The sequence below is a fragment of the Sturnus vulgaris genome, chromosome 3 (assembly GCF_052056855.1).
Source record: "Sturnus vulgaris isolate bStuVul1 chromosome 3, bStuVul1.hap1, whole genome shotgun sequence".
NCBI lineage: Eukaryota > Metazoa > Chordata > Aves > Passeriformes > Sturnidae > Sturnus > Sturnus vulgaris.
The window spans coordinates 79,408,020-79,430,703 of NC_142245.1; the positions used below are offsets into that span (position 1 = coordinate 79,408,020).

The 22,684-nt window shown below is 39.6% G+C and overlaps 1 protein-coding gene across 2 annotated transcripts; it reads right to left on the reverse strand.

The window, feature by feature from the left end:
- Nucleotides 1–3,706: 3,706 nt before the first annotated feature.
- On the reverse strand, nt 3,707–21,427 carry PM20D2 (peptidase M20 domain containing 2). 2 transcript variants are annotated; one of them, XR_015802607.1, is made up of 8 exons: nt 20,895–21,427; nt 20,670–20,818; nt 17,249–17,391; nt 14,180–14,334; nt 11,700–11,835; nt 9,145–9,280; nt 6,650–6,757; nt 5,353–5,818 (listed from the first exon to the last, which is right to left on the reverse strand). XR_015802607.1 is itself a non-coding variant. In XM_014877836.2 (7 exons), exons 1-7 carry the CDS (start codon nt 21,324–21,326, stop codon nt 5,616–5,618), a joined length of 1,326 nt encoding a protein of 441 aa, XP_014733322.2. In that variant the 5' UTR covers nt 21,327–21,427; the 3' UTR covers nt 3,707–5,615. The 2 variants fall into 2 exon arrangements, 1 of the variants encoding a protein (XP_014733322.2); XM_014877836.2 differs by lacking the exon at nt 9,145–9,280 and having other exon boundaries at nt 3,707–5,818.
- Between the last annotated feature and the right edge of the window lie 1,257 nt (nt 21,428–22,684).

Sequence of the window (22,684 nt, forward strand, 5' to 3'; positions counted from 1 at the left end):
CTCCATTTTGTGCCCCTGAAATCCTAATTCTCTGAGTACCCGAGTGCATGCATACATCTCTCAGCTCAGCAGACTGACCATATTCAATACCAATAAACACAAGAATATGCAAATACTTGCATGTTTGCAGGATGAGGTCAGAAATGGTAATTACAAACACAAAATATTCAGTACTGGGAAACACTTTGGCAAGGTTATTGATGGCTACATTTTTCACAGCTTAATGCATGACTCATTAATGGTACTGCACTGACAGGTCCATGTAGCAATACTTTCAGACTTGTGCTTTATCTTAACAATATTTAAAACACAGAAATAACTGTCTTGACTAAGTTTTTAAAATATGATTGCAATGTACATTCAACAAGGAATGAACAAAAGCCAGACTTCCTGTAATGCTGACCAAATCCTCTGGGAAACACAGGAACTCTCCTTGGATCTGCTTATTTGAGTCACTGGTAGTTTTGCTCTTGAGTTTCCTGAGAATGGGTTTTTCTACAAAATGATCCAGTCAAGACAATCTGTTGTCTATGAAAAAAAACCCAAACCACTTCAGGAGAAGCCTCTTTCCTCTGATATAGTCTGGGCATTACCTGCCTCTATAAGCCTGAAAACCTGTTGCAGCCTGCAATGCCAGCAGTAGTTGTACTCGCTTCCAGGAAAATCCAGGTTCATCTGTTTGCAGTAAAAGCATAATAGAAAGGTGCTCAACAGCTGACAAAGCAGTAATAAGGACTTTACAAGAGATACCATGCCAAAATGTTTGGAATGAAGTAAGAAAACAGCTTCTACCGTAAGACAGCAGCTCCACTGCAGACACAGGCACAACACCATCTGCTTTCATGCTACATTGTCTCCCAGCATCCTGCAGCCCAATATGCCCTCAGAGCCACGCCTTCCAAGGCAGAGCTAGGGGACACAGCTGGAGCTGGAGGCAGCTAGCACTGACTTGACTTCAGTCTCAACTCTCCAGCACAGCATCTGCAGAGCAGCCAGTCAGTGTGAATACACTCCATAGGGAATAAGGCAGAATCTGTAATACAGATGTGATAAAATAGTTCAGAATAGTAAGAATCAGTTAAATGGAATCAGGGACATTTACAACACCAGCAGCACCAAAGGTGTCTCAGAATTGTGATCATTCAGTTGTTCTGCTGCTACACAATATACACCTGTGTTCACAAAGCTACCTGGGGATTTGCATTCACCAGACTTTAAAAACACACACACACTCTTTGGCACACAATTACAGAATTCATTACTGCCTGCACAGCAGATATCCTTGTGTTTTGCAGGTGGAGCTACTCTAAGCCTCAGACCAAAGCAGTTGGTCTCCAAAAGGAGAGTGAATCTTCTTATGTGACACCTGCCCTGGCCTGCCTGTTCTGTCACTCTACCATCAGGTGTGTGACACAGTCATTGCAGTTGTTTGAACACTGCTGGTTGTTGTTCTTATTTCCTATGTAAATAAATGTTATATAAACATACTCAGCATTTCTTACAACTGCTAAAATTGTGACCTGAAAAACCACCTACACGCATCTCACACAGCCTACACTCCATAGGTAAGGCAGTAAAATCACAAAAGCTAAAAATCATTGAAAAACACACCCACCCATAAGATAGTTCTACTACTTTTTTCTACAAGTTTTTTTTCCACATGCACATATACTATTATACCTTTGTTTTATCAAGTCCCCTTCATATCATATTATTATCCTGTAAATTTTTTCAAGAGATTAATAAAATGCCTTTTTTTTTTTAAGCTGTAAATGTTTCAGTCAAATTAAAATAGAAATGTCATTCTAGCAAAAGCAGATAAAAGGTTGACTACCAGCTTTGCCCACCCTACCTTACTCCTTATTCTGATGGCACCTCCCCTCCAAATAGCTCCAAGATTTCTTGGGCAAACTTGCACAGGAACGTATTTAGATTCTCAGTATTACAAGAACCCATTTATTGCTACAATTTAAGAATAGCATGAACAGGAATGCCAGATTTTATAGTAAGCTCTTCAGCTCCATAAGAAGCTTAATGTTATGTACTTTGCTGCAGTACGGTACATTCCTTTATAGACTCATTAATCTCATACTACATACATTATTTGGCATCTGATCAGTATATTAAAGGAGATTTTGAAGACACAAATGGGAGCCGGACTTTTGAACTCCCTGACTTTCAGTGGGAACCTAGTTTCTAACTTCCCATACAATTTTTCAAAACTTCCAGCACAACTCCCTGATTCCCCAGCCTCAGTGTTTGGATTGACACTGTTCATTTACTTGTGTTTTATTTGGGAAACTCTAGTGCCTTTTCAGTCTTATATAAATGTGTATATACATGTATTCTATTAATACAGGATATGTCATATACAGTCAGCATTTGCTATCAGCAACTGTACTCATTAAACATATTTACATATGCACTTTTTTGGCTTTTAACCTTTCACTGTATAGGTTTTGCATACAATCATTAACACTCTGCTCCTTTCCACTTCTGCAATAAATCAGAAGTTTGTTCGCTTTTGTTTGTTTCTAGAAACACTTGAAATCACAATAAAACTTCAAATTTTTACAGCATCGTGCATTTTCTACCTTCAAAAGCACGATATCCATGAGTTTATACACAGAGAGCTCAGTAGCTGATCCAGATTAATACCAAGTGCATCCTTAAATCTGGTTATGCTGGTAGGGCTGGAGAGTCCCAGGACTCCACAGGCAGGGTTCTGATAAGAAGTCTGCATGCAAACTCCAGATCGCCATGAAGATGACACTCAGCTTTCCATCTCAGATTGTGTTACGGTCCTCATTCTTCTTGCTTTGGGTGCCAATCTGCAATTTCTTTGAGATTAACCCAAAGCCTGGCCTGGAATGAGGCTATGTACAGAAGGCAGGTCTGTGTGTATGGTGGATAGACACAGGTTCTGCCTGTGAGCACATCTAGCTCAGGTCTAGCTTTGGAGTCTGAAACCTTTTGTAGTCTTTAAGGACAGTGATAATTACTGACAGGGTGAAGCAGCAAGGAGGCAAACTTCGGTCTGCAACTGAGAAGCTGTAGGTATCCCATTTCTGGGAGTGTTCAAGGCCAGGCTGGAGTAGGAAAATAAATTGTATGATTCTAGGAATAGTGAGAAGGCATGAAGAACTAGATGGTCTTTTAATCTCCCTTTCAACCCAAACCATTCTGTGATTTGCTGAAAATCTAGAGCTATCATAAACAACAGCACCATATTTTTACACTATCCTCAACCATGTGGATTTCATTAGGACATTCTGAGACCAACTGGAATTAGCTCACATGGGGAGTTGAGAAAGGAGGCTGAATGAGGATTCAAGGATTTAGCAAATGAAGCCAAGATCACCTGACCTAGAGCTGGTGTTAATCCCACTTCAAACTGGAAGCTAGACCAGCTTTAGGCTAACAGATACTTCAGTGATCACTCACAAGCTCACATTACGACTTATTCCATCAACTCCAACATGCTTTATAATCTTACAGCTGTTTTAACTGTTAAAGACGAACATTAAAACATGTATTTGAACATGTATTTGAACAGCATTAACCCTCACAAACATAGACCAAAATGGAAAGCTTAAAACATCCTTAATCTTACATAATCATAAAAAAATAGGGAGGGGGAAAGAAAAAATCAAACATGCTACTCAAAATCAAGCAGCATCCCAATGTCAAGCATAGGACAAGAAAATTCAATCACAAATTCCTTTATTAATATCAACTCATCTTTAGTCAGTACTTCAATTCCATTTTAATTCCAGCAATGATTACAACAAAATGAAGACACACTTTTTAGTTCAGAGTTTAATTAACTGATCTTGGATATGATGCAGCCAAGAAGTCCAGACAAAGAGAACTGAGAAGGTTTTAATGCATATCAGCTTGTAGGAAACACAATACAGCATGTGCTAACTATGTGGGATCCAAACACTTCATCTTAGAAACAGCAAAGCAATGAGCTAAGCAGTTCTTGCAGGAGGAAATAAAGTCACGTGTGCTAAGGAAATCAATGCACTAGCCTGTTAACCCAGCAGATTTTAATGAACTGCAACTGTGTTCGAAAATTGGCAAGGCAGACTGTAAATTAAAAGTTAAGGACAAAGTCCCTTTGACAAACCTTAGAACAAATGTCAGATGGATTTAGTATTCAACTTACTATCCTAGATACATCTATAGCTCTGAGTCCCACCTTCATCTGTTTCACACATCCATCTGTGAAAACCGTTTGCTAATGAAAGCAAACTGGTGGAAAATTAAAGTGAATATAGAAATCAATTAACTAAAAATACTGAACAGAATGTTAGAGTTTCCCATTCAGAGACTGTTAAAAAAAAAAAGATTTCTGAAAGTCAGTTATTCTGACTTCCTGAGGAATACAGTTTGCCTGCCTTCCTTTCTGAAGCTTACAGTAATACCTGTGCTTAGGAAAACATTAATCAGTAAGTTGCTTTCTCACTCCATCTGCCCACTGACTTATTTTCTGTGTACTCACGAAATCCTTTAACCAGTGAATTAGAAGACATCCTAACATGTTTGGGCACACAGAACATCACCTAAATAAAACTGCAGTTTTATTAATGTCTCTGGGAAGAAAAATAAAGACTAAACAGAGTAACTATGCAACACACAGAAAGGACAACTGGCAAGACTTAACAGATGTACTGCCTAGGACATGGAAAAAAACAGGTTAAAGAAGACAGTTACTGGCACCAGCAGTGCTCACTGCAAGCTCCTCTGAGCTTACTACAAGGCCTCGCACACAACCATTTATTGCTTCATGGCACCACACTTGTAGCTTTGTGACAAAGATTTTCACTGGTTTAGCTAAATTTATACACCTCCTTCAGAGAGGTTAAGCTAATGAAACACCTTGTGTTTCATTACACCTGCATTGCCTCAGAGCAGAACTTTTCCTGCAGTAGTTTAAAATGTGTTAATTTAATCAAATAAACATTTAGCTGCTTTCCAATTTTGTGATGACTTCTCCACAGCACCTTCAAAATTCATTAGGAGGAAAATCAATGTATTTCAGGACAATCAAGATTTACAGATTGCATTCCCATACAAACAGTCCTCTTCCATCGCTAGAAGCTACTATTACCAAAACCAAGTATACTTACAAACATAGCCCCTTTTCTCCAGTGAAACTGGCTCATGTTTTAAGTGTCCATCTTGTCCCAAGAAAACTGACTGACCAGGAATTTCATAAAAGTTTCACAGATCAGATTCAGCATACGATCACTGAATGAAAAGTGCTTATTTTAGAAGAGAAAACTGCCATAGTTCCTTTATAAGGAATATCACTACAGCACTACATTGAAAATCACTGACAAGGGATCTGAACACTGTAATTTATTCAACACTGCAAATTAAAGAGAACATATCTGAGATCACTGTAAGAAAATAATCCCATAGTGAACACAAACATTGAAGCTAGATGAAATTTCACATTTTTGAAAGCAATAATACTATTTACTTCTCCTAAAGTCTAAATAAAATTAAATCGTAATTTCTCCAGCTATGTACTTATCCAGCCCCTACTGGGATTTAAATCCAGCATCTCCATTAAGTCAATCCTACTGAGAGTATTTTAATCAACTTTAGTGTGATGCACACGCTACTACACCAACACTAGATTCTTTTTTAGGTTCTACTGTATTTGTTGGCTCTTCTTCTTTCAGCTTCACTTTTCTAAAGTCTTCCCTCACTTCTTCTAACAGACCTGGCTTGAAAATGACATCCAGTGCTGTCATTGCCAAAGCTTTTGCTGTGCGCAAGGTGTAGAACTGAGCGGTCTGTGACCCTGCAGAAAAGAAAGTAAGAGGAATTTCAGGTTAGATTACCAATAGTAAACAACTTGCTTATTTCATAAGGGATATTTTATAAAATAAGATCGTAAGTTTCAGCTACAAGAACATTTTCTTAAAAATCTACTTGCATGAAATAAACCTATTTTCCCATGCCTCAAAACACTTTTTTGTTTTGCAAGTAGTTAGTTTTCTGCTACTGATATAAACAACTAAGACAGAGAACGGGAAAGCAAGTGTTTACATTATGCTCTTCAGAAAATAAAGTTTTATAAGCTAGAACTGTTATGTTTCCTACGTACTGTGTTTTTTGGAGCAAAAATGAATTTTATCTTTTGGCTTATGTTTAGAAATTCTTCTGAATATGCTGTTATGGATAATCCTTCTAATTTCTTTTGTTTAGATTATAAAATCAGGCTTTTAGTATAAGGAGTGGTTATCCTACCCATATACGTATAACCTCAAACACAAACCAAGAAATTCTACATTTGTCAGCTTTTACTGCAACTCTATGAATTAACAGTAATTGTAATTAACAGTACAATTGTTTCAGGGTCCTTATTCAGCTCAGACCACATCATGCTGGACAAAAGCAACCCTGTTTCTATAGGTATTCACATGTAGTCAATTTCAGATCTAGTACTATGCTTCTAAACATTTACTACACAATAGCTTTGAATGCCAGTGAAACATGGGAAAGCCTTAATTCTGTGGAATTTGAAATATTTCTAATTCCTAGATTTGCTGTAGTGAGCTGTCAGCAAGCAGACTATATAATGATTAAGGATTCCAAAAATAAACCTCTAATCCATTTCACTTCCACTCACCTGCAGCTTCTGTGTACTGCTCAGTATGATTCAATGCATCAGAGCCAATATAAAAATAAGGATGAATCCCAGGGACCACAAATGTAACATTGCCAAAGTCTGTGGAACCTAAAAGCAGCATAGAGATTTTCTTAATGAAAATGTGTTGGGCAGTTTTGAATGCTGTAAGAAAATGCATGATAGACATTCTCTCCAGCCCATCTCTAGAGTATCCTTTGCGCTCCAAATACTAAAATAAAAAAATTTCTAATGAGTCATTATCCATACAATTATCTCCTGTCACCAAGGTGTTTTCCCTAACTAGCCATCTTCAGGTGCTGCTCTGCAGTGTGCTTCTGAACAATGATCAGTTACTGGACTGCAAGGAAGATGTATCAGCACGTTCCTATTCCTTTTACCACTCATTTTTATCAAGCATCTCCTGATAGTAAGCTGCTAATTCAGAAACAGGAAATCTGCAAATCTTGGGAGTGTCAGGCATTTCAGCCTGTTAGAGCCTTTTAGAACTAGGCCCAATAAGTCCTGCTTCTCACCAATATGTAAATATTCAGCATTCTGGAGGGGACTAAAGTAGAAACTATCTATTTATCATTAAACAAAAACAGATCGAGGGTAACTTTTTCCCCCAATGTCTTTTGATTATTCCCAGTTACAGAAATCTCAATGGCACAAGCACCCTTGAAATGAAATCAGAACTAAATTCTAGACAAAATGCCCCTAGCATTTGTAGACAAACATCTGATAGCAATGCCTGCAGATTGTAATGATGATTCTTTCATACCTATCGCTTTTAATATGTTATCTAGCACCTATCTCATGGCCTTTTCTACTGAATATCATCCCAAAGCAGAAGATTCTTCATAATAAATCATCCAAGAGTCTACAACTACATCCCAAGTGTTTTTGGGTTTTTGTTTGTTTTTACCCAAACAAGCAATCCACTCATTATTTGTTAAAATGACATTTCAAAGCTAGAGAAATCAACATATGAGTTATTATGAAATCCAGGTACCAGAGGAAGCATTGTTTTGTAGCCAGGAAAAATAGGATGACCCACTAAGATCTCAATTAACTTTTTGGGGGCCAGAGACTCAAGAATTTGTTTCTTTAGCGATGGTGTATAAAATTTAATTTTAACACATCAAGTAGCCTCTATATCATGATACTCTATGAAGGGAAGATATTGCCAATGCCTTAAGATTTAGTAATTAAATGATTGAAGAACACAAATTTTACTTGGAAGCCTATAGATATTGAAAGTGAGTCCACAGAGTCTACATGATGAGTGAGGACAAGTGTTTGCTATTTATCTTGCTTACAGATAATGGAAACAGTGAAGCTTGTTCAAAAACATCTCCTCCCATAAATTCAGGATGCATTTGAAGAAAATTCAACTCCTGGCACAGCAATAAGTTATCTTCATTTCCAGTAGTCTGTACTACTAAATCATTCTTTGGTCAATCTGGACAGACAAACCAGAAATTCTGCATACTCCAGACTAAACCAAGGGTTCTAGGCCTACCTTACTAAGTCCCAATACACAAACTGCTGCAAAGACTGTGCTGCCCTTTTCCCTACTCTCACTCAGCAAATGAAACATTAGAAATTTCACTGCATCATAGCTCTCAGTCATGTCATTCCTCCTAAATTTATATCCATATTCGATGTATTACCAGTTGACACGTTATTTTTGCTGAATAGATTTAAATTGGGTATTTTCTAGTAATACAGAGAGGCAAAATCCAGGCAGCTTTTAATAAAAATGTGACAGCTAAATCTTTCCCTCTATCAGACAAAATGTTGCACCCTTTATGAGAATAACAGAGGTATGTTTAGAACACCAGTGCTCCAATAGTTTCCAAAAAGACATCTGAAATTGTATGCTTGCTAGACACATACAGATTGGGAATCCTTCTGGAAGCATAAGTAATTGCAGTTATCAATGCAACATACATAAACCTGTGCTGCCTTCAACGAGAGATACTGGAGTTCCAGCCTCTCAAAAATATATCCTGAAGCCTCTTCAGGTCACTGAATATTTAATGGAGTCAGTATTACCACAAACATGAACAGAGGGGAAAACAAAAGATTCCAGGAAACATTTATATACAGTCCTTTGCTTCAAAAGCAGAATTTTCAAATATACGAGAACTTCTTAAGATTTTCTTTATCCGTTTTGTGCACAGGAAGGCAATGACCCCCATGAATACTACATTTTGACCAGATTAAATTATCACAGGCATGGGTACCTCAACTAAGACATGTTTAAACTAAGCCACCTGCTTTAGGAGGTTATGGATATCCTGTAGTAAAGCTACCATACGACCAATAGAAGGAAAATAGGTCCTGGCACCTGGTCCAAGCTAGCTCAGTCTCACATTATGTCACATCCCCCTGGCTGTGTGCCCAGCGAACAGAGCATGGGGCACACCTGGAGTCTGTGGTTTGAGGTACTCAAGGAAGCCCTGGTGAGGCTTATCTGCCTAGAGCGATACCTGGGAGCAGAGCGACACTAATACCCATGCAGAGGTGGCAGCGAGTACGCTCAGCTCTTAACGACTGTTCTGCTGCACAGACATGGAGAAGCAACTGAGCTATCTTCCTTCCCTTTCAACAGAAGGAACTGATATCCTAAAAGAAAACATTGAAAACCACATGAAAACTAAACAGAAACAGAGGTCTTGAAAAAGATGACACAAAATACTCGAAACCCCACCCGCCCAGAAAAGGGTAGCATACAAAGTTCCACTCCTATGACTCTGGAGACTGTGCTTTGTTATCTCTCCTGAATTCCCACTGCAAAAATTCAGAGGAGAAGCTGTGTAAAGAAAATTCAGTAAAGCCTACTGCAGTGTGAGATAAAAAAAAAACAATTGCTCAAGCACGTTTTGACATCTGACATGCAATTCAAGCACAGGATAGTGATACAGGGAGTTTTGGTTTAAGCAAGTTAATAGTTAACATTGAGCATATCATATAATTTACACATGAAAGCCCTAATGGGTGCCTGTGGAAAGTTACTTCAAGACCTCTGAACAAAAGCAAGATCACCAGTATTCATGATCATCCTTACTACTATGGTTTGGAGGAACCAGCGAGCAGAGCTCCATAAAGGTGCACTACAGTAAACATTTTAAGGTTCCTCAGCTGCTTTCTTTGACTAAACAAGCAAAGTAGTAAATCTTATTTGTATTACACTGAAGAAAGAAGGAAGAAATCTGCCTTAAGTTATAATTTGTTTTTAAACACTGTCTTGGGTTTCAATGCAAGATGTAACCACAAGTATGTATTCTATCACCACCTGTTGAAACCAAGTGGAGCAGCGTTCTTTATCTCTTCCATGACCCATCCCTCGTAACTCTGTTATGGGATATCCTCTGTTAATAAGCCAGCTGTTAAATCCAGGTGGGGCAGTTTTCCAGGGAGATATCTTCTTTTAATGGGCCATTGAGTCTCACTGCATGACTGATAAAATTACATCATCCCATTGTGAAATGTCCTATCCAGGGGGAAGAGGAAGGAATTTCCTACCTAGATAAAAATCTGGATTTGGAACATCACAGCAGCCTTTTTTCCACTGGATTCCCAGAGGAAGACCAGGCCCATCTATACAACCACTAGACCTTCAGAGGAAAACTGTACCCTTCTACAAGATCATTGCTTGAATAAAACCACATCTGTCAATCCAAGAAGACTGCAGCCACCATTTAATCAGACTGCTACCACCACCCCGACCAACAATAGGGTGTCAGGTTGTATTCTGACTGTCAGTGTTGGTTGGTTTTTTTTAATAACTGCATTATTTTAATTTTCCTAGTAAAGAACTGTTATTCCTATTCCCATATCTTTGCCTGAGAGTCCCTTAATTTCAACATTACAATAATTTGGAAGGAGGAGGTTTACATTTTCCAATTCAAGAAAGGCTTCTGACTTCCTTAGCAGACTCCTGTCTTTTCAAACCAAGACAATGAACCAGTGTTTAATTTGGAAGGGAAGGAAGAAACAGAAAAAAAAAAAAACATTACCATTAGATGCCAAGAATATCATTACATACAATGTCTCCCCTACTCACAAAAAAGTCTGGAGAGCTGTTCGTAAACACCAAATTTGTCCAAACTTCAAAGATAATCTCCATTTAATATAGAGAAGACAAGTACCACAAACTAATTAAAATAACTTTTTACTGAGAACAGTATTTTCTTTCTAAGAGAAAGGCCTTTAGCACGAATGGGGTAAAAATGGTCATAAACACAGTTAAGATCAGTAGTGAAAGCTAAAAGTATGAGCAGAAGTTGAGACTTGAACAGAGGTCCTATGGGAAGATTCTGAAAAAAAAAGTGTGAAGGATAACAAGAAACCCACCTAAGCATTCAAGAATTCCCATTTCTGTTATAGCTTGGAGACCAAAAAAGTTAAATAATTTGAGACATAGTCAAGACCCAAAAGTGAACACCTACTTGAAGAGCACCCTTTGGAAAACTAATCTGTTGAACTCATGAACTAAAATTAGAGGCGTGTAATTACCTGTTAATGAAAAGATTAAATTAGTGAGATCCTTAAACTTCCATTTATAAATCTCTCCAAAAACTCTCTCTAAAATAATTGTTAGATTCTAGTAGATTTGTTTATATATAAGCTTGGAAAATATTATTGAACGAGGCTCCTAAAAACAAAGTCACATCCCCATTTACAGCAAACCAGGATTCTGTATTTTAAAGCCATAGAATGAGACACGATTCATTACATATTCTCGTGTTCTCAGACTGCTCTTAGCTTTCCATCCTTTCCCCAACCAAACTGTTTATTACTTGAAATATTTTCAGAACTATTATCAGAAGGCGTTTATTGCTTTTCTTACCTGTTCTTAGCTTCTACAACAAATACAGAAACACAGGCCAGAGATATAAAACTTCTACAGAGCTTCAGCTTTGTAATTGGCATTTTCTTCTGATCAAACTGGGTTTAACTTAGCTCTGTTTTGTTATTCTATACCTGCCAGGGTTGATCAACCTAAGCTTAAGTCACAATGAAAAAATGCAGGTGGAGTTACCTGACAAACCATTCAAGATAGCATCTTCCGATATAAAATCTATTCCAAGCTTCTTTCCATTCTCCTTGTAAATTTTCTGCAGGCTCTTATTTGGAAGCACATTGTAGTAATCATTTTCACCACCTTTTATTTCCACCTAGACAAAAACCCCAAATTATTTTAAGTTTTTCTCCAGTGTAAGCCAGTTCAATGTAAACAATCTGAAGGCCAAAAAACCCCCTACATATCCAGACTTCAAGCCCAAGGCAAAACAGACATAAGTGCTAAGTTTCTTCCAAAACTACAACATTCTGCCACATATTACCCTCAATCAAAACACAGCTGGTGTTCTGTTCAGTTTGTACTAGACAGCCAAATTTCAGAAGCAAGGATTTCAAAATTTTCTCCAAAAATAGGAAACAAATATTTCCTGTAACAGTGTCTAATGATTTCACCTGCAGGAGCTACTAAACTACATAAACACAGGCTTTTATCAAGCTATATGTCACCTTTTTTTTTTTAGAACGCTTCCCATAACTACAGCCCCATTCATGAACTGGCTTCACACAGGCAAGAAATTTAGAAACAAATGGAAAAAACCTATCAGTGTCAAATTTCAAAAGAGATCTTAACTTTCATTCTGCATAAAGTGCAGTTTCTGAAACTGTTTTCTAGATATAGTGAAGGGGACATGGTAGGAAAACATCTAATGCCTCCAACAGACTATAAAAGTGACATGCTAATATTCACATAGCCCATACCTATTTGTTTTGATAATCACATACGTTCTTTTTACAGCTGAATTAGTCATAAGCTTATAATTAACAAAGCAAGCAGAACCGTCTATCTTAGCAACACAAAAAAGGTATGCATATTGCTTTAACCAGCTAGATGAGACACATTTCCATTTACTAAAAGCAAAAGAAATGAGAATGCTAATTGAAAAATCACTGAGTTGCTACATGAGCCTGCTGTTTAACGGGGCAGTGGACCTAATGACCAAGAATATGGGGAAAAAAAACAGACAGAAGACCCAATACCTGTTTTGCTTGTTTCTACAGGTGAGGTTTGCCATCAAGCCTCCCAGGTCTCTGAGCCTAGCAGCACTGTCTGTAGGATAGAAGCATCACCCACAGCAAAACAAAAATAAATTACAGGGCACTTAAAGAAATTGAATGTACATCGGATCAGGCAGGATGCATCCAAGGATGCAGAGTAAAAGAAGCAGAAATGCAGTCTGGGAGCTACCATTTTTTAAGTGTCACTGAAACAGAGGGACGTTCCAGCTCACTGAACAAGAGCTAGAGGCCAGATCCTCTTGAAGGGCCAAGAGGAGGGCCTTAAAAACTACACACTCCTCAGACCATCCTATCCCCAAGTTCCCAGAGGGATTACAGAGCAAATAAATCCTCCTAGAACTCATGCCCAGGCTCAAGAATCATCAGGTGATTGTGAACATCCAGCACACAGGATGGAACTCATTTAAGAGCACATAGTTCATGACCAAGCCTCGCTTTGCATGACAACATGTCTGGTTCACATGACACAAGACATGCAAGCTCCAAGTGTTTTATAATCAGTGGCACAAAATACCACATTGCTGTTACTTGAAGCGCTCATCTGCAACTGAGATTGGTGCCATTAATATTTTCATATTTTTATTACTGATGTGGACAACCTCTGTGAGGCTACATCTGGTGCTGTGTTTGTTTGGTTTCTCCTCAAATCAAGACTGGAGCTAGGCCAGGGGAAGGCCACCAAGATGATCAGGTGGAGAACACGATGTACAAGGACAGGCTGAAAGAATTTGATCTGCTGAGCCTTCACAGAACAGAAGGTTAGTGGGGCATCTTACTGCTGTCTAGAGTTACCAGATGGGAAGAGTACAGAGAAAGCAGAACCAGACTTCTCAGATGTCAAAGTGATGCAACAAGAAGCAACAAAGGAGGTTCCCATTGGATACAACAGAGTCACAGAGAGTTGATGTGGGAAAGTACTTATGGAGATCATCTTGTCCAGTTCCCCTGTTCAATCAGGTTGCCCAGAACCATACTGAAGCATCTTTTGAATATCTCCAAATATGGAAACACTGCAATCTCTGCAGGAAACCTGTTCCAGTGCTCAAGCCATTGCAGCATAAACATTAGGAAAACCCTTGTTCACCATAAGGTGGGTAGAGCACTTGTTGAGAGGTGGCAGAATTTCATGCTTGGAAGTACTCAAAAGTCCACATGACACTCAGCAAACTGCTCTAACTGGTCCTGCTCTGAACAGAGAATTAGATCAGATGACCTCCAGAGGTCTCTCCCAACACAGATTCTTCTAGGATTCTGTGGCATTCTATTTATAAACCAAAGCTTTCTTTCAGGATACAAAGCAACAGAACAGCAAAAAGTGTAACAGTAATTTAGATTTACTTCAGCTAAACACTATGCAGACAAAGTAAATTTACATTTCCTGTTCCGTGTAACAGAAACCCATGACAATGAATATATTCTTACCTTGCATCCTGTGGCCACTGCTGCAGATTTGAAGCAATTTTCAACCTTCTCTGTCAGAACAGAAAGCTCTTTCCTTGAAGGAGCACGCAAGTAAAACTCTAGCTCAGTGTAAGAAGGAATGATGTTAGGTTTTACACCACCATTTTTTATTACACCTGCAGAAAGGGAAAAGTAGTGCTGTCAGTGTTAAATGCAATTTCTTAATCTTCATCTCTGTCATGAAATTCCTGAGTCAAGAACTATAAAAACATAAACCAAAAAAACAAAACATCATCTGAGCACGAAATACAAAGACTGTAAAAAATGCAGTATGTGGACAAAGTTTCCTCATCATGTCAGATTACATGGAACATGTACATGTCTTTCAGCACAATTTCACAGCTTTCTTTGGTTAGACATTTGTTTTACATCCCAGAGTCAAGCCAAACTAGCATTTCTAATTAATCCCCTAAAATTCAATGCGTTGGAGTCATAAAACAATCCGTCTGCCAACAAGAAAAAAAATTGCTGTAAGGGATTCCAACTTTTAAACGTTTCCTCAATTACAGTGTTTCCAACTTACTTTGTGAGCTTGAAGAAAAAGAGAGTAAATTGCATTTCTCAGCAATATCGGAATAATGTATGTATTGCAGTGCCCAGAAAGTTTCATTTAGATTGCTCATATTAATTCTTCAGAAATACTAGAATGTATAACACATATAGCTTCAGTCACAAGTGTAGTTTAAGTTGAAAGTGCTCCCTCGAGGAAATGTGTGGCTAACTACATCTTCTACCATTATGGCATCAAAAGCACTACGATAAACGACAGTAATATTTAGATATTTTGGTAAGAACACCCTGTAGATCCCAGTTCCACGTTAGATGTCATTGCACAAATAGCCAGTTGCTTCCAATAGGGTGTTTTCCTGGCCTTCTACCTTTAACTTCTTGTACGTGGAATTAGATTTGTTTTCTGTAGAACCTGAGAAACTTCTACCTTAAATGGAAATATTGCAGGAGTTACTGAGGTCTATCTGTCTCAGTTAGACCTGAAGAGATAGCACTAATTTTAGGCAACAAAACATATCTTTTGGTGCAGAAAACCCATTAAGATTATGAACTTCACCTCCAGTCTCAAACAGTCAAAATAAAAAACAGTGTAGAATTAATCCAGTATCAGTATTTGTCCAGAACAATAGGAACAGCTCAGATGAGAGGGATAGACATCACAGGAAAGGAGACAGTAAGTATTCATGCAAATTTGCATGACACATACCCCTAACGAGTTTTCTCAGAACAAGTAGCTTCATGAGTAAACAGCTTTCACTTGTCTTGTCCAGCACAATTGTAAATGGAACTGCATAGAGTCTGAATAGGTCTATAGTTATATTTCAATACAACTGCAGTATGGACTGGACAGCCCTGAATTATAAGCAGGCTGCCTGCACACTATTAGTAGCACCCAATTTGCCCTTCTGGATGGAAACTTTTTTTTACAACCTGTTTAATTCAACTTCTTGGGCAGGAAAAAAAAAAAAAAATCGACATTCCTGTTTTCAAGTGGGCCACATATACTCCATTCATAAGCAGGGAAGAAAGATAACAATCTCAGATGAACTCAAGACAACAATATTTTAGTACACGAAACAGTGGTTAGAAATTCTAGACTTTAAGCAATGGAAATTATTTCAGCTTTTGTTAGTGGGTTAACATTACTATTTTTAGGATCACTTAATTCAGCCACTGATTATACTGAAAGCCTGCACAAAGTTGTAAAGAAAGCATTCCTAAAATTCAATCTCACTCTGGCTGCTTGCCCTTTCCCAGAAGTAACTTAAATATTTCCACTTTGAAAAGCCAGATTTATAACAGCAGTTTTATCAAACAAAAATTTCAGTTTTGCTGCTCTTCAGGAAGCATTACCTCTAGAAGGCTTGTTTAGATACTTAGATTTTATGCTAACATTACCCATGTCACCTTTTGAAACTACAAAAAAATCAGTATTTAGGGGTTTAGGCTTAGATTCAACAGAAGACTTAGGCATCTTTAGCCTTAAACCTGCAACACATGGGTTGCAGACACCTAAACTCTTAATCATGTGCCTTGTTTGAGACACAAATAGGACAGAGGCTGTGCCTGCTGTCTGAAATTCATTTGGGCATGCTGCACAGCAAAACTGCAAACAGCTTCATCTACAGTCAAAAGGATTAGGACTCCATCCAGATATCGTGGAGAGAAACACACACACTGTATTGTATACAGCACAAGCAGCCAAGGTACATAATGATCAGCTCAGAACTTCTGGAAGGATTTTTAGCTCATAACAAGTATTCCAAATAAACAGCTCTACATTCAAATGTCCTGCAGACTGGCAGAGTTTCTTAACTTCAACTTGGACAAAGTTGTGTTGGGTGCAATAAGGAGCCCTGGGTTTATAGCTAAAGGGCAGCTTCACCTCACCTTTTGAACTTTACTTTACAGGTAGAAATGCATGATGTTGAAGGAGGACAATTCAAGTTTAATGGTTAACTTCTTACTGCAAAACAGCCTTTCTAATCCAAAACCAACTAGACACTAAATATTAGAATCCAATGAACATCAAGTTGGTTGAGCTACTAACCAGGACAATAATCTTCTGCCATCACTTGTTGTTTGTACTTGACCAAATAAATTTCACCCCAGACCACCAGACTCTTCCAACAAATGCCATCTAATCAATGGAACGTCTACTAAAAAAAAAGTGATGCAGTAAGTAATACTTCACTTTTTGGAAACATTTAATCTTACACCTCTGCAAATCCACATATATTAAGGAGTCCAAGGCCATGTACAAAAATAAAGTTTGCACTTTTTTCTTTTCTTCTGAACTGCAACTTCAAGACTTAAAAGCAAATTAGTTCTGGACACTGACATGATTTTAAAGATTGCAGACACACCATTTAAATGAAACGGTGCTGTTTCATAATATTTGAAGTGACTACACTAATTTAGTGCTTTAGTGCAATACTTTAGAATGTGTGATATTCTATGTTAGTAGTTCAACAGCCTAAACTCTTACTTGCTGGACATTAGGTTTAATGAAGATCTCACCATGAACTCTCCAGGTCGGTTTCATTTGCTGTCTTAAAACAGACAGATTGTTGTACGCAAGAACAGCAGCATCTAATGCATTAACTCCTTCCCAAGGATAAGCAGCAGCATGAGAAGCTTTTCCATAGTATTTCACAGTCACACTAGGAAATAAAAGGATTGCTTATTTGTTTCTCATTCACTGAAAAAAAAAAAAAATCTTTGAAATGAAAAAGTTCCTTTTGTTCCCACAAATACATGTTATTTAAATTTTGTGCAGCATAACACCAAATAATTTACCTGGCACTAGACTGTTGCATAGTTAAACTATCTTTGAGTGCAAAAAAACACTGAAAGATTTCTAGAAAACCAGTAAAATTGAATTATACCAAGAGCCTGTCAGGCAGGGAGTTACTGGTAACATCCCATTATATAGCCTTTTCCTGAAGGGTACATTTCACATATTAATTAAATTTCTCCATCACTTTTTTTATACTGCCTGACTCTTCTGAGACTTAAAGTTACTAACACTTGTCTCAGAAGATAACAAATCCTTTTCTCTGATGCAAAATTGGAAGCTGAGTGTCCTAATTCTTGTCAACTAAAATGTGTACAGTATGCAAGATAACAAAAGCACATAAGATCACATATAACCCATGTCTAAATAACAAAAGTCAAGTTTTACAAGCATGGGAAAGCACAGCCTACTGTAAAATACACATTATTATGCTACAGCAAGGATGTTCTCTCCTTGCACTCTTCAAAAAAGGTGGTAGAAAGGCTTGCAACAAGAAGGAAATCTAATGCAAAGGCTGTCCTCCAACTACACAGAAGTGTATTGCACCTCAACATGCCCAGTAAAAATTCATGCTTTGCTTCACCTGAGGGCCATTAATATTAACCTTACAAAATAATTTAGTATTTCAGACTATATGAGAACTCTTTACACAAAAGAAAAATATTAAATAGCAACATCTACATATAAGGTCTCACTATTTATAAAATGCACAAAACTAAATCTGTTTGTACTCCATACCCACTCCTTTACAGAAGAAACTCAATCTTAAGCATTCCTCCCACACCAAGACACAACCTATTTCTTATCCAGGACCAGATATCCCTCTGTCTTGCACAAATGCCAACTTAAGCAGTTATCCTGAAGTGACCCCTTGTGCTCAGAAGTGTGCCACAGCTGCAAGTTAACACCAGCACTTGAATTCTGGATAGCAAAGAGGGAAACAATGCAGTGTACTGTTGCAACAGGAAACATCTCTTACTACTGCTGCAATCCAAATTAAGCATGCCTTTTTCTATCCCCAGTAACCTTCCAAGGCAATCACAGAACCTGTTCTTTAGACGATGAGTTTTACTCAAAATTTATTATCATTAAGAAATATAAGAAACTTGACAATTAATATCCCAAGTATTAGACTGCAACTCCTCAAATTAACTCACGAAGGTCCCTTATTCTCAAAAAATAGAAGTCAAAGTACAGCAAAAAGTCATGCTGCAGTATTATTTTCCACAAGAAACATGTGTTTCTTATTACAAAAATGTTCTTCCAGCATTCCTTTACTTGTACTTCTTTTGCTACACAAATGCCACAGACTCTCAGAAAAACCCAAGAGATTTTGCAGAATAGTAACACCCTAAGCCAGTTTAAGAATACCAGCAGAAGAATGTGGATCCTGTTTGACCAACAATAAACAGGCTGATTAAGTGAAGGGTAAGTGAATAAGAACCAGCAAACTTTGGCATGTATTCACCAGTTATCCAAATATATTAATCTTATTTCAGGCACCACATAGCTTTCAGAATTGCAGTTACATGTGCAGCAGACACAGCAATACTAGCAACTTAATGATCACCAGTCCTTAAACTCCCTGCAAACAACCAAAGATCAATTACAAATTACAAAAACTGTCTTTGAAACTTCATAATTACATAAAACATTACAAAGTCAGTACTTCAAGCTTTTGGAGATAATAAGTTGTTTCACTGAGCGCTTCAATTCCATGCCTCCTCCACGTTCAAAGGTTTAAAGGCTATCTAGGACTTGCATTCCACCAACCCTGTCTGTTTTACCATGAAACTTGGCAGTAACAGAAGCAAATTATCCACTGAAAATAGCCTTGGTAAAAGCAAAGTGGTCAGTAAAATCAAGCATACCAGAGCTGGACAGTAGCACAACCAAGCTGAAAACTGTTCCCGGTACATCAAGGATTACAAAATTAGTTGTTTAAATAATTCAGAATTTAGTCTGAGACAGTTAAATGTAATACTTGAAAAAACTGTTGCACTGGAGGGAGTTTACTAGTGTGGTCTCTCCTGGGATCAGGAATCACATAGCAGATAGAATGTAACATAAAACATAGGAACAAAATCTGCTGGTAGACTCCTGCTGGGACACGGTGGAAACAGACGTTTATAACACTAAAAGAAGAACAGCATGGCCTTGCAGACTGGCAGAGCAAGAAATGAATGAAGCTCCAAAATATTTTATAAAAATCATGTACTTAAAGACCAAGAATTTGCCTAAGAGTTGATTGCTTGAAAATGACTGAAGAAGTCTCAAACATGCCAGCTATCTCCAAAATTGTAAGGAAACACTATGGTCCCTGCAGCAGCTGAGTAAGAGCTAAGGCAGTTGCACCTCATGTACTGTGTACAATTCCGGGGATGCACAATCAGCAAGGTGTACTTTAAGACATGTCAAGTGACTCAAAGCACAAGTAAGCCAGTGCTGTCTCTGAACATCAATGCTAATCAGAAGACAAGGTATAATTTTCAAAGAGTTATATGTCTGACAAAAAAGGCAGCTGTGTGAGGGTAGGACTGTTGTTCATCTTTACACTGGGGGCAAACATGAAGGAAAGACAGGTACTATTTGGATGAAAAACAAAAAGTTGATGTGAGAGTTAACACACACAACACGGCCGTTACTAAATTTAGCGTGGAAGTTACTACAGAAACAAACTTCAGTCATATTTAGCTGGCCAGTTCTTTTCAAAAGGAGGAACCCTGAAACACCTTCCAAACGGATTAAAATGCATAGAGGACCACATGACTGGCATCCAGGAAAGCACAGAACTACGACCCTTGAGACCCTGCAGCTTCATCTTTAAATTCTACTTTAACAGACAGCATAATCACACGAAAAGAAACGCCTAGAAACATCAGAATAAAAAATGGATTTTTAGCATACGTGGAAGATTATCTCAGATCAGCCAGGGATTTGAGCAGTAGGCTGAACACAGCCCTCTCGAAGAACAGCTCAGAGTGCCGTTCCCTAATACTAACCTGGCTCCTTATCTGAGCGCAAATACCTTTGTCTGAAAGGCAAGGCTTCAGGTTCAGCCACTGCTAAAGTAGATCCCCTTCTCAGGAAGGGGACAAAGGCTATTAACAAACCACCTCTTTCCACCTGAACCCACACACTCACTCGTGCTCGGCCACGTCGGGCAGGTAAGCAGCGTTTTCTTGCGAGGGGTGCGCCATGAAAACCACATCCAGGCCATCGAACGCCCCAGCCTTGATCAGGTCTATTTTGCCTCCTCCTTGCTCTTCCGCGGGCGTCCCCAGCACCGTGATCTGCAGCACAAACGCACAGAGAGAGTCAGGGGCTGTCAGGCAGCGCTCAGCACCGCTCCCCCGGGAAGGCTCCCACCTGCACGGCCGCGGGCTCCGCCAGGCTCTCCAGGGCGGCCTTCAGCGCCAGCGCGGCGGCGGCTCCCACCTCGGCGATGAGGTTGTGGCCGCAGGCGTGCCCCAGCCCGGGCAGCGCATCGTACTCGCAAAGGAAGGCGAGGCGGAGCGGGTCCTGCGCGGCCGCCGTGCCCCAGTCGGCGCGGAAAGCTGTGCCCAGCTTGTATCGCGGCTGCACGGCCCAGGCGGCGCCGGGCAGGTCCCCGCCGGAGAAGAAGCGGGTCAGGGCGTCGTGCGCCTGGTGCTCCGCGTACGCCAGCTCGGGACGGCTCCAGATGTCGCGGCTTAGCGCGCCCAGACGCGCAGCGTTCAAATCCACGCTCTCGCACGCCCGCTGCTTCAGCGCCTCCAGCGCGGCGGCGGGGCCGCTCTCCAGCGGCTCCTGCGGCTTCATGAGGCCTCGGGAGCACCGATCCCCAGCTGACCCGAACCTGCCACCCGCACCTGCCCTCCGGCGCGACACCTGCGCTGCCGCCCCCTCTTATTGCCTCAGTCACGTCGCGGGGCACGCTGGGAAGTGTAGTTCATAATCACGCCCTGGTCTAAAGACGGCTCTCAGCCGGAACTCCCCGCCCCAGCATGCCTGGCGCGGCGCCCTCGGCTACCCGGCCGAGTTTAGCGGGGCCGCTGGGATATTTCTGGGATTGTGGAGGGAATTGGAAAGGTAAAAGTAGGAAACTCACGAGTTGAGATAAAGGCAGTTCTGTAGGCAAAGCAAAAGCCGTGCACACAAGCAAAGCAAGGAATTAATTTACTGTTTCCCATGGGCAAGCGGGTGTTCATTCATCCCCAGGATAGCAGGGCTCCACCACACCTAGTTGTGATTTGGGAAAGACAAGCGCCATCACTGCAAACATCCTCGCCTTCCTCCTTCTTCCCCTGCCTTATATACTGAGCACGATGTTCCATGATCTGGAATGTCCCTTCGGTCAGTCTGGGCCACCTGTCCCGGCTCTGTCTCTTCCCAAACTCCCACCAGCCTGGCAGTACAAAAATCAGGAAAAGCCTTGGCTCTGTGTAAGCCCTGCTCAGCAATAACAAAAACATCTCCATACCATCATCACTGTGTTCACCACAAATCCAAAACACAGCCCCATGCCAGCCATTGTGAAGAAAATGCAGCTCCACACCAGCCAAAACCAGCATAAGATAATACCTTTTATTAGAAAGATAAATTATGTTGTGGAAAAATTGCTTTGTTAAACTTAAGGCCTTGGTGTGCTTCAGTGGTCTCAGACCTCCTGGTGGGGAGAGGGTGGTGTTAAAAAAGCTTGGGAAGAAGGACGTCCCACTGATAGTGGATAAAAAGAATGCAGAATTTACAGGCCACAAGGATATTTGGCAGAACTCCCACGATAAGGAGGAAACTGACAAAGCCAATTCAGCAACTGTGCTGAAATCAGCTCCAACTGGGTGAAATGTAATTCTGGCAGAGGGAGATGATAACCACCAACTCATGGCCCCCTGACTCAAAAGAAGGGAAAGACTGAGTATGTGGACTAATTAGCACAAGAAGAGAGGAACTCACTTGACCAATAGAAAATAGAACACTAAGTAATAGGAGAACTACATAACTTGTAGTGAAGGAACAATCAGGCCTTTGCTAAAATGTGTAAGTAGTGAAATGTTTTGATGGTGGATTTGCCACCCAGCACCTCTTTTTTGTGCAGAAGTACAAATAAATCAAATACCTGACTCTGAGTGTGGATTGGTCTCTTGCACACTGGGTGAAAGAACCTTATTTGGCACAAC